The 15,886-nt window shown below is 42.8% G+C and overlaps 1 protein-coding gene across 2 annotated transcripts in view; it reads left to right on the forward strand.

Annotated features, from left to right (window-relative positions):
* LOC139698896 (uncharacterized) overlaps positions 1–15,886 on the forward strand; it is an 841,340-nt gene that overhangs the window by 805,350 nt on the left and 20,104 nt on the right. For both annotated transcript variants that reach the window (XM_071597847.1, XM_071597848.1), the window contains 3 exons: positions 9,567–9,768; positions 11,870–12,124; positions 15,080–15,315. In XM_071597847.1, coding sequence (XP_071453948.1) covers positions 9,567–9,768; positions 11,870–12,124; positions 15,080–15,315 — 693 coding nt within the window. The remainder of the gene's footprint in view (positions 1–9,566; positions 9,769–11,869; positions 12,125–15,079; positions 15,316–15,886) is intronic.

Genomic DNA, 15,886 nt, shown 5'->3' on the forward strand with positions numbered 1-15,886 from the left:
CATTATGCAAAAATTTGTGCAAGATGGGTCCCTCGCGTATCTCAATGAGCTGGCGGCGAAGGACTATGCAGCAGGAATACAGAAACTTGTCACACGTTATGACAAATGCCTTAATTTGCTTGGAGATTATGTTGAGAAGTAGTTTAAAGTATCCTCTTTCAAATAAAATTTTTTATGTTTGTTAATATTTACTTTTGTGTCTTTATTTCACGAACGGGTACTACTTTCCGGATGACCCTCGTACATTCTGCAAAGCATGGCAAATAACAGCCATGAAAAATAATGCTCGTTCGAAGAAGTTAACGTACTATTTGGGCTTTTAATTAAACATTGTAGAGCTCAATACTTTCATGGGATTAAAATGGTATTTATTGCCTTAAATCATTTATGTAAGCAACAATATTAGCCACTTGTGTTGCAAAGTTTTGACCGATGAAATCATTGGTGCTCTGAGCTAACGCATAGTGTGTTGAGTTAATTCATTTACGGCTTGCTTAAATAAGCGCCACGAAACCAATAATTCTGTTTAAAATACGGAGATGGCGCAGGACGTAATTAAAGCTCAATCTGAGTCGCGACTACCCGCGTAAATTACAATTCGAGGACGAAAATTCAAGTTGCCAGTTAGTCTGTAAGTTATAGCCATTGGGGCCCGTCGCCTTACTTTCGGGTTCTGCGAGGTGAGGCGGAAGACCAACACATCTGTAACCAGCAGCTGTGGAGTTAGAGACAGCAAAAATCCCACTCGCCACCCACCGCGTCTACGGAATAATTAGTTTTACTCTAATTCATGCACTTTCACTCATCTCGTGTAATTCATCGTTAAAACCCTTCCCGCATGACCGCATTCGACGGTTATTAAAGATTGTATTGCTCGTTACAATAGTGCCAACCCTTCCACCCCTCTCTCTGTCGGGGTGGAAAGAGGGGCGCCTCACCTCGTCCGCTGCCTGCCTCAGCTGTGTGTCACATTCGCTCCCTGTGGCTTTAGGGGTGGAGACCATGAGTCCCATGTCAATGCGATAGCAGAATTTCCCCTTCTTACTTCTCAATTGTGCATGACCTATCTTTTCCCTTCCTCTCCCATATCCTCCCTCATCTCTCACCCTTCCCACCTAGTGCTTGCACCCCCTGCCACAACCTTTTTGGAGGAGGATCGCGGGGTAATTATGTCGGCGTCGATCTGCGGACGTCCACGATTGTAGACACGGATAAGAGGGACGAGAGTGGCTGAGAACGGTGGAGGGGAGCGTAGTGACGATCAAAATGAAATACTAAGGAGTGGAAGGAGGAACCCTTATGTATGGCAGAGATATAAGCGAAGAGTCCCTCCGACTGATACCCCCAGGGGTCCGCTCTCAGCTGAGCTCAGCGGAGGGGGAGATGAGGGAAAGCGGTTTCGGCATGTGCTCGACCGTGTGCAGGCAGTGTAAAATATATTCTTATTCACTGGGAGCAATGGCTGCAATTGGTGGAGTCGGACCCAATCCCGTAAAACTTGAGTAAACAGAACAGTGCCATGTGTAATGTTTGAGAAGTTCTACATGGTTTGTATAAAATAAAACGGGAAAAGTTTCGGACAAATACACTTATTTATCAGATATTGCCACAATGCCTCAAAATTCTTCAAAGTACATCCCTTGAGTGCCGACACACTTCAGCCAGCGGCTATTTGGAACGACTCGAAGGCTCCCTCCCTGATAGGCGGATTCCGGAAGGTCCTTAAGGGTGTAAGATTCTTTGACAGCATTTTAGGCCCCCTAGGGTGGTGTCCTTTGAGGGAGGATTTCACTTTGGGGAATAGGAAATAGTCTGCTGGAGCCAGTTGAGGACCGTGAGGGGGAGTTTTGGGGAATCGTCGTGATGCCGCTGCAGAGGGCCTTCGCAAGCAGACCCTAGACTCTCTAGCTCTTGGTCGTTCGTCAAGACCTTCGGGACAAGAGTTTAGCGCAGATCTTTCTGGTCGTAAAATTTTCAGTGATATAATGGTGTGTGCACTGTCACTGACTTATATCAATGCCAATACACGATCTGCAATCACGCGCACACTTAACCGAAGACGGTCTGAATTCAAGACTCCACGCAAACACGTCAGGAAAAAATTGCTACCGATACGTTTTATACAAACCTTGTATGCGATAGCTTTAGTTTACCCGATTTCGAGATATGGAATTTCCATGTCGTCCATCAGCAGAATTACATTTGGATGCCGAGAAGAATATACCTGGCCACGTAACAATAAATCGTACGTTTACTTAGCGAAAAAATATTTGAGACAAAATATTGATACAGTTGCGTAAACCTTGTTTTAGAAATGAATAAGAAATCTTCACGCTCCAATATTCATCAATCCGATTTCATCGCCCCTGGCCACGTTCTGCCTACGGGGATCCTCCTCTGGATGACGCTCCTGTGCATTCAGTACTGCGGCATTCTGAAAAAGCAGCATCAATATGCGAGCCTTTGTCATTCAAAAACATTGGATTTTTTATCAAAAAACGCACCCAGAGATTTGTAGACTATATATTTCTTACACACCCATCGGACGAAGCACACAAAAATAGTGATTGGAAATGGAGACGGCAGTGAGTCCATGGAAATCCACTTCACGGACGTGTGATTCGTGACACAGATGAGCAGCGAAGGGAGCTGGGGATTTGTCAGATTATGCAACAACTGCCATCGGGCACTAACCCAAGATCCAAACTCCGAACACAAAGTTGGATCCAAGGAAGGACTGAAAAAAATGACGCAAATGAAGAAGGAGTGACATGCAGCGAGAGTTCCGAAAGTAATGCAATCGAATGTCCCGCGCCGCTCCCATTGACCAGAGTAAGATGAAACTAATTAAAGTAGGTGGGGGGGGGGCTCTGTATGTTTTGCGCGAAACCGGTCTTCGTGCTCTTTGAGCTGTGTAAGCGGCAGGACGTCAGTTATAGTGAACCTCTGCGCGCCGACTGTGTTACGAAAAAAATGGAATGAAAAACTGAACTGAAATTAAACTGAAAAAAATTAACTGGAAAAAACCTCTTGAGGAGACTAAAAAAATGATTCCTGAGGCTTAAGGGGACTCTGCTCTGTACTACTCACCAAGTTTCGAGGTGGTTTAAGGCCTTAAAGGAGGGCATGCATTCACCAGTTCCACTGCATTCACTCTATCAAACACCTTTTCGAAATCTACGGAATATAGCCTGGCTGTATTCCTCTATTCGTCTCGATTAATGACCTCATTATTTCAATGCCATCGCGGGTGTCTCTCCCCTTCCTAAACTCAAACTGATCATCCTCTAAGTAATCAATCACTTGTCCTGCTCCCCATCCTCTTCTTGAAGAATCACTTCAGCTGCCTGCGAGTACGCCCAAGGTGTTGTCAGACGACCAAAAGACCAACCGAGCCGAAATTGCGAGTGAACTTTTGCAACGTGTTGATAATGAACCTGATCATTAGGACAACGTCATCACTGGCGATGAAACTGGCGACTTTGTAATACGACCCAGAAACAAAACGCCAAAGCTCTGAGTGGCACACCGACCAGTCCCCCAAGCCCAAAAAGGCAAGAATGAGCGAATCAAAAGTGAGAAAATGTTCATTGTCTTTTTCGACAGTAAAGGAGTGGTCCATAAGCAGTTTGTTCCTCAATTGAATAGACAGTTAACGCTGCCTAGCACGTAGATGTGTTGGAAAGACTCCGAAAAATGGTCATCAGGAAGAGAAAAGACATACCCGCTACCTGGCCACTCCATCACGACAAAGCGCTACGAGTCCGCGAGTTCCTGGCCAAACACCAGGTGCCAACACTGCCCCATCCCCGTTGTGCCGCATCTGCGCTCTCTTTGTCCCTGCCCACCTTATTCCTCACTCTTTTCTCTCCACCCCCCTCTTCCTCAAATTGGTATACATAAATACGAGGTATCCCATGTTGAATATTGTCTTGTACCTGAAGATGTTCCGATGAACTGAAACGCGTCGTACGTTATAAGTTACAAATCTGTGGCAAGGTGCAAATTTGTTTCTCACAACATAATAATAGTTTTTCTCGACACTCACAACCTTATATCCGGCAAAAAAATGGAGTCAGAAAGCATAGACCTAGTGCCACGCATTTGGAGCTTACCCTGCAATTTGGGGAGAGGAAGAAAGAATTGTGTGTAAATGCTAGTTTCTTGGATTCACAAAAGGTCTTCGATAAATTCCCAGACGCCAAGTGATACAGAAGTGGCAAGGGCACGGAATGAAGGATGCCAGTCCTGGATATCGAATGATAATGAACTGATAGTGAAATGATAATGTAGGGGATCGAGATGGTGCGACGGCTAACGTACTGGATTCCCACCCAGAGGGCCCGGGTTCAAATCCCGGCGGTGTTGAATATTTTTATTTTTCAGAGGCGAGTTGAAATCCAAAACTCGAGTGACCTGTTGGAATATCGGACAACGCTATCGCCATATTATCACAATGTCATCGAGTGATAGCCATGTAGTTAGCTGATAATAGCCCCCCATACGGCGGCGGCATACCGCCACACGCCCATACGGCGGCTTGCGGGGTATTATGTAGATGTATATTATGTAGATAATTTTGTATATTTGTGACCGCGAGAAAACCAATAGGCTTCGAAATGTTTCTAACCTCAAATCACGAAAATGACAAATAATTAATCTTCAAGTTAGTTTACTTTATAAATAATAAATGCGCAAATGGGTTTCTTAGTAATCGGAACGAAGAACTGGCTCATCAAACATTTCTCCTCTTTCAGACAAAGGGTCGGTCGTTTGGCCTTTGAAGCGTGATGTGGAACATTTTCAAGACCAGCACTTTGAAACTAGTAATAAACTTTTGATTATGCGTACATTGCATGTTATTCAGGTTTTGATGTTTTTTGACTTCAACATCTTCTTCAGGTGCTGCTCAACATCCCAGGAACACGGTGACAGTGCGTCGAAACCTGATCGTTAAATACCAAGTGGAAGAGTGCCACTATTGTTCACTGATCACTATTTTCCCGTGCGTTCGCAGTGAATGAGATCACTGGGAATTGTGCATGAGGGGGGGGGGGGAGGCGGAAGAAAAGCAGTGCCCCGCCCCCCCACCCACCCACTCTCCGCTCTATCAACTTTCGCCTGCCCGTCTTTCCTTCCTGCTGAGAGATTTTGGACGTTGTCAAGTCATGTGACATTAGTCATTCCGTTTGGTTTTATTTTCAAATTTCCTTACATATACGACTTTGTTTCCTGTTCATGATGTAATGGTGACTACTCAATATCCATCGAAAACCTACCTAAAGCGTTAGATTACCTTTAAAAAAATACGGTATAATACTCTGTTTCGGCCCACTGTTTGGAACCACTGAATTTTACCAATGCAATTTAAATTAGTGACACAAAAATGAATTCGAAGTATTCACTGAACACCCCCTCCCCCTTCCCATCTCCGCCGATCACCTTCCCGAACACCTTTTCTCCTCCTTCCCTCCCCCTCTCCCCACACGAATGCTATATAAATGGGCAGCTCCTTGGCTAACTTTTACATGAGGATGAGGCCTAAGCGTTGAAACTGATTGCACTAAAATAAAGACCAGAGGAAATATACATTGTGTTCTTCATTTAAGGAGTTAGAAGTAGCTGAAACAGGAGACGACATTGAGAAATTGTAATCCACCATTAAACTGTTGCACTCTGTGTTCAGTCATTAGTATGAGGACGGCTTTTCTGTGTGTTTCACAACGATAAAATTTTCTCTCTTCTATGTGCAGTATTTATTACCCTGTGGCCTTATTTCCATATGCCATTGCTTACTTTAACTGTCGATGATTTATAGAGATGCGCTTGTGCAATTTGCGTTGTATATACGAGATCTATACTAACAGTTAGAGATAAGGCAGGTAAGGTAATAGTTGGCACAGGAGAGAACAAAGAGAGACGGAAGGAGTATATAGAAGAACTATAGTAAAGAACTTAGGCCAAAAAGTTACACATAGAAAAGGAACATGACGTAGAGGAAGACAGCTTAGGTCCAGGCATATTCGACTATGAGATAGACAGAGCATTAAGGGAGATGAAACTAAATAAGGCCGTGGGGGTGGATAACATTCCCGCGGAACTATTGAAATATTTAGGAAAATGTGGGAGGAATGGGCTGATTCGTAGTATCTATGAGGTAGGAATCTGGCCGAAAGACTTTGTGAGATCAGTTTTAGTTCCTATTCCGAAAAAGGTAAAGACTACATCATGTGAGGACTACAGGACGATAAGTTAGATATCCCACGCAGCTAAAGTTGTTCTCAGGGTAATAAACAAAAGGATAGAGAGTAGAGCAAATGATTACTTAGGGGATGATCAGTTTGTATTGAGGAAGGCGAGAGGTACGCGTGATACCATTGCGGTAATGAGATCACTAATCGAGAGGAATAGAGAACACAACCCGGAGGTATTTGCCTGTTTCATAGATTTCGATAAAGCGTTCTATAGAGTGAATTGGGAAAAACTAATGAGTATATTGCAGAAAATAGGAATAGCTTGGAGGGAAAGGAGGCTAATCCGCAACCTGTACATGTCTCAGACTGCTCAGGTGCGGGTGGGAAACGGGGAGTCAGGATGGGCAGTGATAGGAAGGGGTGTAAGGCAGGGTTGCCCATTATCACCGTTGCTGTTCAACCTGTATGCAGAGGAAATGATCAAAGAGGCATGGGAAGAACTCGAGGTAGGAATGAAAGTGGGCGGGGGATTCGTAAAATCAGTTAGGTTTGCTGATGACCAAGCTTTAGTTTGTCAGTCAGCCAAGGGGCTGCAAGCATTGCTGAGTGTATTGGAAATTCAGTGCGACAGGTATGGGATGAGAATCAATATTGATAAAACAAAGGTTATGCGATTTTCTAGAAAGAAAAAGGCTAAGCTAAACATTAAAATAGGAGGGCAAAAACTAGAGCAGGTACAACAGTTTACGTATCTCGGTAGTGTTTTGGACCAACACGGTCGAAGTAGTAAGGACGTAAGGAGAAGAATTGCGCAAGGCAAAGAGGCTTTCACAAGGAGGAGGGAGTTGATGAGAGGGACTTTGAGTAAGGATGTTAAGAAAAGACTCGTAAAAACTTTGATATGGAGGGTAGCTATGTACGTTGCTGAAACGTGGTCATTGAAGCAGGAGGATAGACGTAGATTGGAGGCTTTTAAAATGTGGGTGTGGAGAAGAATGGAGAAGGTGAAATGGACAGAGAAGAAAACAAATGAGGAAGTTACTTGGTATGGTGGGCGAAGAGAGGGGTTTGTTGGGAGAAATCCTAAGGAGGCAGGAAAAGTGGATGAAGGGGGTATTGACCGGCAGTGGGTTGTTGAAGACTGTAATAGAGGGGAGAATGATAGGAAAACGAGGAAAGGGAAGGAACAGGATAGGGATGTTGGATGGGATGAAGGGAGGAAGAAAGTATTCAGAGCTGAAGAGGGGTCTGATGTAGAGTAGGATACTGGATTTTGTATTGTGTTAGGAATCACAAAATATTTTGTTAGTAGTTGTGTCCATCCAAAAGCCTACCTTAACCGGTAGATTACCAAAGAATAATAATAAATAATAATACTATAAAGTGCTTTTTGTGAAAATCATGAGGAACAATTCCACGCAATCGCGTTGAATGAGTGTGACAATGAATCGTAATTGTGTGAAATATGCCAAGGTTTTTATTTCAACAACCTCGTAGGGTGTTGAATGAAATTCCGTTTTACCGCTACAAATTATGCAGTCATCGGTTGAATCATCCTTTTTCAAATTTGAATCTAAGATTCTTGTGATACATTTAAAATGAAAAGTATTCCCATATGCGATAACTAAATTTGAAGTGCCGTGTACGAATGAAGTTCTCGTTAAGATTTGTTGTAGTAGTGGTAAATATTTCACAATTTCAAACAAAATATTTTGTATGGATGCAAAATTCTTGCAGGACGTCTATCCAGAGCAATTTCTATGCTCTGAAAAGTTTCCTTTGTCACAAGTTCGATAAAATAAAAATTGAATTTCTTGTGTAAAATGAATTGAGGGGCACTTACTTTAGGCTTTTAAAACACGGCTAAATCTGATTAAATTGCTCCGTGGCAAGGTAACGCATATGACCATTTTGTACTGCTCTTTCCTGAGCGCATATCTAATGATATAATATTAAGTGTTCGCGGCGTGAAGGAATGATCTTTTCCACTCCAACCATCACAATTATCTAAGAAATAAAGTCTCGGAAAATAATTAAAGAACAGCAATTGTGCGTGAATCATTCGCGTAAATCTCTATCTTGTGGCCATTGTGATGAACCGCTGTGATGATTGCTTTTCCCAAAACTCCTCATCATAGGTGATGATCTCTGCCAGTTCGTTCATCTTGTCTTTCATGAAAATGTCATTAATGGAATTAAAAGCAAATTGAATAATTCTCTAAATTAAATTTGAAAAATTCTCTAACGTCTAATTGTTTGGAAATATTTCAGTTCAGTTTCACAAAAACTGGTATTTTAAATTTTAATATCTTCAAAGTTAATCACTGCAGAGGTGTATTTGGAAGTTCCTTACGAATGGACATTTTTATTAATCTTACAGCAGCAGCATATTTAAAAAATATCTGTTTTGCAAAAGCGGTACATGAAACAATTTATTTCTTATTTACGAGCACATATTTTTCTACCTTTTTGTTATCTACGCTTTCTGGTTAGCTGTTGCCATTAGATGATACGGATGCAGTAATCAGGTCAGGTCAGCTAGGTACAATATAAATAGATTACATAAAAATGAAATCAAAACAATGGATGAGACTCATCTTAGATTAATATAAATACATGACTATCGGCATACTTAGTACTTCTGATGATCGCTTTGTTTCTCTTATAGATCAGGAGCTGTTTCTCCTTCATGTATCAATTTCTGTGTTAATGTCAATGTTACTTAAGAATTTATATAGTTGCAATCAGGCAATTGTCCTGGTGGCAACGGTCAAGTCTGGTCAACGGTCACTCTGACAATACACATACATGCATTCACAAGAAAAACAGATCTGAGACAAAAATGTGGTTTAAATTACCCCATTTATGTATGTCTGTTACATCAATGTCAACAAATCTACAATTCCAAATAAGCAGAATGGCGGATTTCAGATATGGCATTAACGGGAAATGCTATTCCAGAAACACTCCATAAATTGGATCTGGAATGCAGTAGCGGATTCTCTCACCACGGATACAACTTGGAGAAATGTTGGCCATTAATTAGCGGTTTCATTAATGGGAAAACAGATCTATTATCATCGCGGAAACGAATAGGAACACTGGTATAACAGCAGTAATACTCAGAAAGTTTAAAATCATAAGAAAATGCCAGAGATGAATTAAATAATGTAAAGAGTATACTTAAAGAAATTTTTCGTTTCCAGGAAAAAAATGTTTTCCATACTTCAAATAAAATGATTCGAGAAAGGGGAAATTAAGATGATAGATAGATAGATAGAGGTCTTTATTTGGGCGAAATTGAGACCAAATGGTCCCTTCTTCCATTGATAAAGACAGTTAAAAGAGTGGTGGTCTCTCCTTCTTCCTCAGCAGTATCATCAGCACTCGCTCCATGACCACAACCACCAGCCGCCTCCGGACTTCGAGCGTCAATTGGAGCAGTTGAAGGGGAGCGAGGACCCGGCGCGCGACGGCCGGCTGGTGGCGGGACTTCGGGGAGAGCAGGGTGGAGCCGAGGAGGAGCCACCCTCCGAACCTCCGATCGAGGTGGCGCCCATCTCCAGGAAGGACGGTGAGTACATACATTTCATACCTGTTGCATCAAATACATTACACGCGTGCATACATCACATTTTTACGTGACATTAAATGCAAACACATATAAAATACACACATAAATACATATATGTAACACACACATATTACATACATACGTACGTACATTGCATTTCATACATAAATACATTCCGTTACAGGCACATACAACATAACGCCTAAAATTAACTTAAACATTTACGTCTAATTATTTGGCCTACACTAACGCTAACACTAACGCCTTACACGCCTCATACTGTAGCATTAGTTACGCCTCACACTTACGCAATACACATATACCTACGACTATCGCCTAAACTAACGCTTCACACTAACGCCTAAAACTAACACCTCGCACTAACTTCCAAGCTAACCTCCTTGCCTCGCCTCATTCTAACGCTTCATTGCAATGCCTCACGCTAACGCTTCATACTAATGACTCGCACTTACACTTCCTAGTAACCCCTTAATTAATGCTTCACTCTGACACCTCACGATAACGCCTCACGACACGCCGAAACTAAACTCACTTTAACCCCTGACACAAACGCCTCGCATTAAGTGTTGTCACGAATGCTTCTGACGCCTGAGATCTGTGACCTTATAGTAACGTCTAAATTTAAAGCACCAGAGTAACACCTCATGGTGTCGACTAATAATAACGCCACTCACACCTTACACTAAAGTCTCACACCATTTACTAACTATATCGCCTCCCACTAACGCCACGCGTCATTTGCCTCATTCCCAAATTCTATTGGCTGGTGACCTAACTCCCTTTACAACACATTCTCGAGGCAGCTTGCAGGGAGATGTAAAATGTAGATTTCATTTCGTAATAAAGCAAGTGTTCCAATTCTTAAATGGACCCTTATTGAACTCGAGGCATTGGACTCCTATTTGTATTGTTGACGTCTTACATAATATCTGTGATTTTATTGAATTCGCGACAATGATAAAAATTAGAGATTATTTCCAGGAAGAAATTAATATAGTCAAGAAAAGATATCTTCAATCAATGGTGGTTAATGGTGATTGCATAGTTTTAATCCATTTCATCCGTGGCATTTGACTCTTTCGGTGAGAACTCTCGGAAGATTTGGCCGACTAAAATTAGGCTGAAAAACTTATTCGTTTGTACTTTCTTGAAGCAACATAAAATGTGGAAAACTATTTGCTGGCTTCTGTGAGCTCATGACTCCGGACTCGTTACTTAACGACCCGACCCGTCAACTCATCATGCATGTACCAGCAGAGAACATTTTTCATCTCTGGCTCTTTAAATAGATCTTGAAATTGGAAACACAACAGTGTCTGTACATGTTTTGCATGAAAAAATATCGGGAAAAGTTTCAGGAAAATAGATTTACATGGTTTGTATCAAATGTATCGGGAAAAGTATTGTGAAATTTGATTCACATGGTTTGCTTAAAAAGCATCGGGGAAAGTTTATGTAAAATAAATTGATTTTCAGATATTGTTACAAAATCTAAGTACATCCCTGAGCGAAGATACTTTGGCCAGCGGCTCTTTTGAACGACTCGAAGGTACCCTGGTAGGAGGATTCCGGAAGGTCCTTCAGGGTACGCATGCAAGCTTCTTTGACGGCTTTTAAGGTCCCATGGTGTTGTCCTTAGAGGGAGGATTTCACTTTTTGGAATGGGAAATAATAATCTGCTTGCCAAGTCGGAACTATAAGGGGATTGGGGAATCGTCGCGATGTCATTGCAGAAGGACTCTGCAGGCAGACACTCAACTCAACTCTTTTGGTTGCCCGACCTTCGGGACACGAGTTTAGCGCAGATCTTTCGCATCGCCAAATTTTCAGTGATAATGGTGAGTGCACTGTCATCTTATCAATGCCAATATACGATCTGAGATCATGCGCACACTTAACCGACAGTCTGAATCCAGCACTTCACGGACATGTCAGGAAAAACATTTTTGTCCGATACCTTTAATACAAACCTTGTAAGGCAAACCAGCTGATGGCGTTGCTCCGGGGGCGCGCGTGCATGTCGCGCGTCAGAGAAATGCAATGCATAACCACCGCCGCCTCTCTCTCTCTTGGCACGCAGATCTCTTCACCCCAGGCTTGGGTGTGGAGGAGGTGAGCTTCCTTAGGCCCCCCGCCCGAGGGACCGAGACCACGGACGAGCCCCCGACCGCACAGCTCCTCGCGTCGGAGGCGGACGTCCTCGAGGAGCTGCAGAAGCTGAGCCGCCTGCACGACGGGGCCGGAGGCGAACCTGAGGATGGGGGCCACCACCGCGGCGGAGGGGGTGATCCGGAGGAGGAGGAAGGGGAGGAGGAAGTCGGCGAGGGTGGAGAGGGTACGTTCGCATGACTGTTTGGTACTGCTCCGAGGTGGGCATCCGCCCGAGTTGGGTTGAGGCCATTTGGTGGAGAGGGGCCTTTCCAATTCGTGGGAGCACCAATATCATGGTACTGAAAACGCTCTTGAGGAATTCCTTATGTCAACAACCAATGTGTATTGATTTGCCGCAGATATAAAAATGCATACATTACAATACAATCTGTAACTCCGTTCACCTTAAAATGGGCATCTGCTTTTAGTATCACGCCATGACATTCGGACTATCCGAACCATTCTAACTCTCCGAAAGATACAGGTACATCCTAGGATACCCACCATTTGTGGTTAGTCACTGTTATGTTCCCCTTAAATTGTTTACGTGACTCAAATTGAGAAAACTGCTTTTTTTAGGGCGCGCGGAGTCATTTCTTGCATTGCACTTTTTTCAGCATTTTCTAATGCGACAAATTAAAAAAATATTCATTTAATTTCAATGGAAAGTGTTCTCCCTTTGGTCGTTTTTTCGGAGAGCTGAATTTTGGGAACCAATCAAATCTTTTGTTTACGATGAATAATGGCATCTCCAAAGTGACAAAGTACGACCGTTGCCGGCATCGATTCTATGATTGATTTTTATGCATTGTTTTTACTACATATTGTGCGTTGAGATGCTCTGTGGTCGTCATCTCACGAAATCTTTGATAAAGGAATTCGACAGGATGAGTACAGGAGAGGACTGAAGCAGTTGGAATGGAGAGCTATGATGTTAAAACGAAGTTGAAACAGTAAAATTGAAAAATATGAAGCAAAAGATATAGAGAGAAATACAAATATATAAAGTGCGAAGAAAGGCAGCGGTATTTAAGGAGTAATAATTATAAAGGGAAATACAGGAGAGGTGAAGATAGTCTGCGATGAAAAGGAAATACAATTGATCTAAAAAGAAGAATGAATAGTAGAAAACATAGAACAGGCAACGGATAGAATATTACTAGTAGAGATAAAAGCAGAACCGACGAACTTAGTCATTGTTCAGGTACACATATCACCGAGCATATTATAAAGAGGAAGACGTCGATAGGATAAACGATCAGTTAGAGGACATAATCGCGTGTGTTCCTGCAGGGAAACATTTGATGGTGATGGGATATTGGAATGCGATGGTAGGCGAAGGAAGAGATGGTTATGAGGTGGGGGAATACGGTTTAGGCACGAGGGATGACCGCGGGGAGAAAGCAGTTGAGTTCTGCAGATAACACGGGTTAGTCATCACCAACACTTGGGTTAGACACCACAAAAGGCGCAGGTATACATGTTAAATTCCAGGTGACTAAGAAAGGGATCAGTTAGACTATATTGCGGTTAGACATAGCTTTAGAAACAGCGTAATCAATTCGCACAGTTTCTCCGGATGTACACTCAGATTATAATTAGTCATAATGAAGTGTAGCGTTCGAATCAAAAAGATAAAGTTGGGCAGTTGAATTAGGAAATGAAACGAATCATCAAACTGGATGAACACGGAATGATTATCAGCAGGCTGTAGAGAAAATCATGAGTGATGAAAGGAAAACTGTGTACCATAGAGAAATAATGGGAATATATCAAAAATGGAATCTCGAGAACGACAAAATAAACTATAGGAACTGTTAATAGGAAAAGGCTAAGGAAACCATGGATTACTGACTTGATGGTAAGGGAGATAAATGAGGAAGGGAAATAGAAGAATATAAACAGAGAGTTATGTAGAAGGATTAATAAGATTTTTTTCAACTGAGGTGCGAAACAAATTGGGCGAAAGAAGCGTGGTGACAGACGCTGTTACGATGTTAGTGTGGACGCTGGAGAGTTTATTCTAGAAGAGATACGTGTACTCGAATATAAAATGAAGGGCAGTCATTACTCGTTTGGTCCTTTTGCTAAATCTCTCCATTTATTGAATAAATGGCCAAAGCCATAATTTCGCGGTTTTGAGTAAGAAAGTAATGTTTATTTGCCGACGGTTTACAGGGATATCGGTAATCCGGAGGAAAAAGAACCTTCGGCAATACACCTTAATGCTATACAACGTCGGCGCGGCCCTTGGCAATTAGAATTAAACTTTAAAAAAGTGTGTTGTGATGACTGTTGGAAATAGCAGCAGTATCATCCCGAACGTCTTTTGCATCAGGAATACCGAAATAGAAATTATAGACTCAATGAAATACTTAAGAGTTACTCGCGACCTCTCCAACATTGAAGCATTTCCAGCAATGTTATCTTTTGCTCGTTAGCCCTCATTTGGAAAATTAGGTCAGCGTATGGGATCCTCATGAAGTTGGATTGATTGGCGATTTAGTTGGCGTGCTGCGAGGGAGAGCTAGATTTGTCAAATATTCCAGTTGTTGTGATAAACTGAGTAGCGTGTCAAAATTAGTAGAAGGTCTAGGCGGGGATTCACTCGCCGAACGAAGGTAACCATTTCCGTTTTCAAATTACAGATTAAATCTCCTGCATTGGAAAGATCTCTTTAGCGATGATATTCAAAATGTTTTATTAGCCCATCGTAACACGGTGTGAGAGATTATATAAATGAAATTAGAAAGATTAACTGTAAAATAGACAGATAGTAGATGTCATTTTGCCCATGAATGATAAGGGATCGGCATAATATTGTCCGACCGCGCTGAGAAGGAAAAGCATTTTGGGTCAAAAGGGGTCTGGAGTGTTATGACACCCCTGCCACGCACCCTAGTGGTGGCTTGCTCACTACCATGTGGTATGTGCAGTGTAATATGTAAGTAATCTTCACACCTGCTCCAACGTTTACAGCTTCATCCACATGTAGATGCATTGTTTGCGAAACAATGACAATCGCGCATAATGGAGCGCCCTTTTCCCATTGGAGCACCCTTTGAAGAGTCCCGAAAAGAGGTGACTCCCGTCCGATGTCTGTCGGTCCTCTGTCATCTGACGGGCCCTCTCCCCGCAGGGTCGACCCCGGGGCCGGGGAGCGCCCCGCTGGAAGAGCGCCTCTCCTCCTCCTTGCGGGAGCTGGCGGCGCTGAGACGGAGGCAGTCGCGGGATGAGTTGGCCGGTCCTCCGCCCGGCCTCCCGCCGCCCTCCGCCCGGGGCGCCGCTCAGGGCGGCCCCCCTTACTCAGAGGAGCGGGACGAGGAGTCGTCCAGCACCAGGGCTGCCATGAAGAAGGCCCACATGGCGAGAAAGGTGAGTGCGAGGCACGCAGTTGTCGCAACGCGGATATTTTTCCCCATCCGCGACCCATTTTCCATAAATGCGCGCGCAATGTCAGAATCGAACGAATCTTTTTTTCTGATTGAACCCGGTGGTTTATTCTCGCATCAGCCTATAGCAACGCGTAACATGAAAATTATTTGGATGTCCCGATTAGAAATTAGAAAAAAATATTCTGATCTTTAAAAACTTTGCAACATTTCACAGATACGCGCGTGTTAGTTCGTCATTTAGGCACGGATATGAGAGGCATCGTGAATTCATTGCTGTTCTCGAATTCGGCGGGTTGCATTTATTGGGCTTAATAATCGAGCGACTAATTATGTTAAACTACTATTATAAATGCGAGTATCCTCAAGAGAGCCGCGGCAAAAGGCGTTATGAGATCTATGCATTCAAACCTTTTCAGAGCGTAACGATTAAAATCGAATTCCGGGGAGAAACACACGTATACACTGCCTAAAGATATTACTCGCCTATGAGTCTTTTCTATGTCTTGTAATTTTAATTTTCTTCACAGCAATAAGCCGCTTATCGGCCCGAC

This window comes from Hetaerina americana, unplaced genomic scaffold, assembly GCF_022747635.1.
Source record: "Hetaerina americana unplaced genomic scaffold, ioHetAmer1.1.p SCAF_9, whole genome shotgun sequence".
Classification (NCBI taxonomy): Eukaryota; Metazoa; Arthropoda; class Insecta; order Odonata; family Calopterygidae; genus Hetaerina; species Hetaerina americana.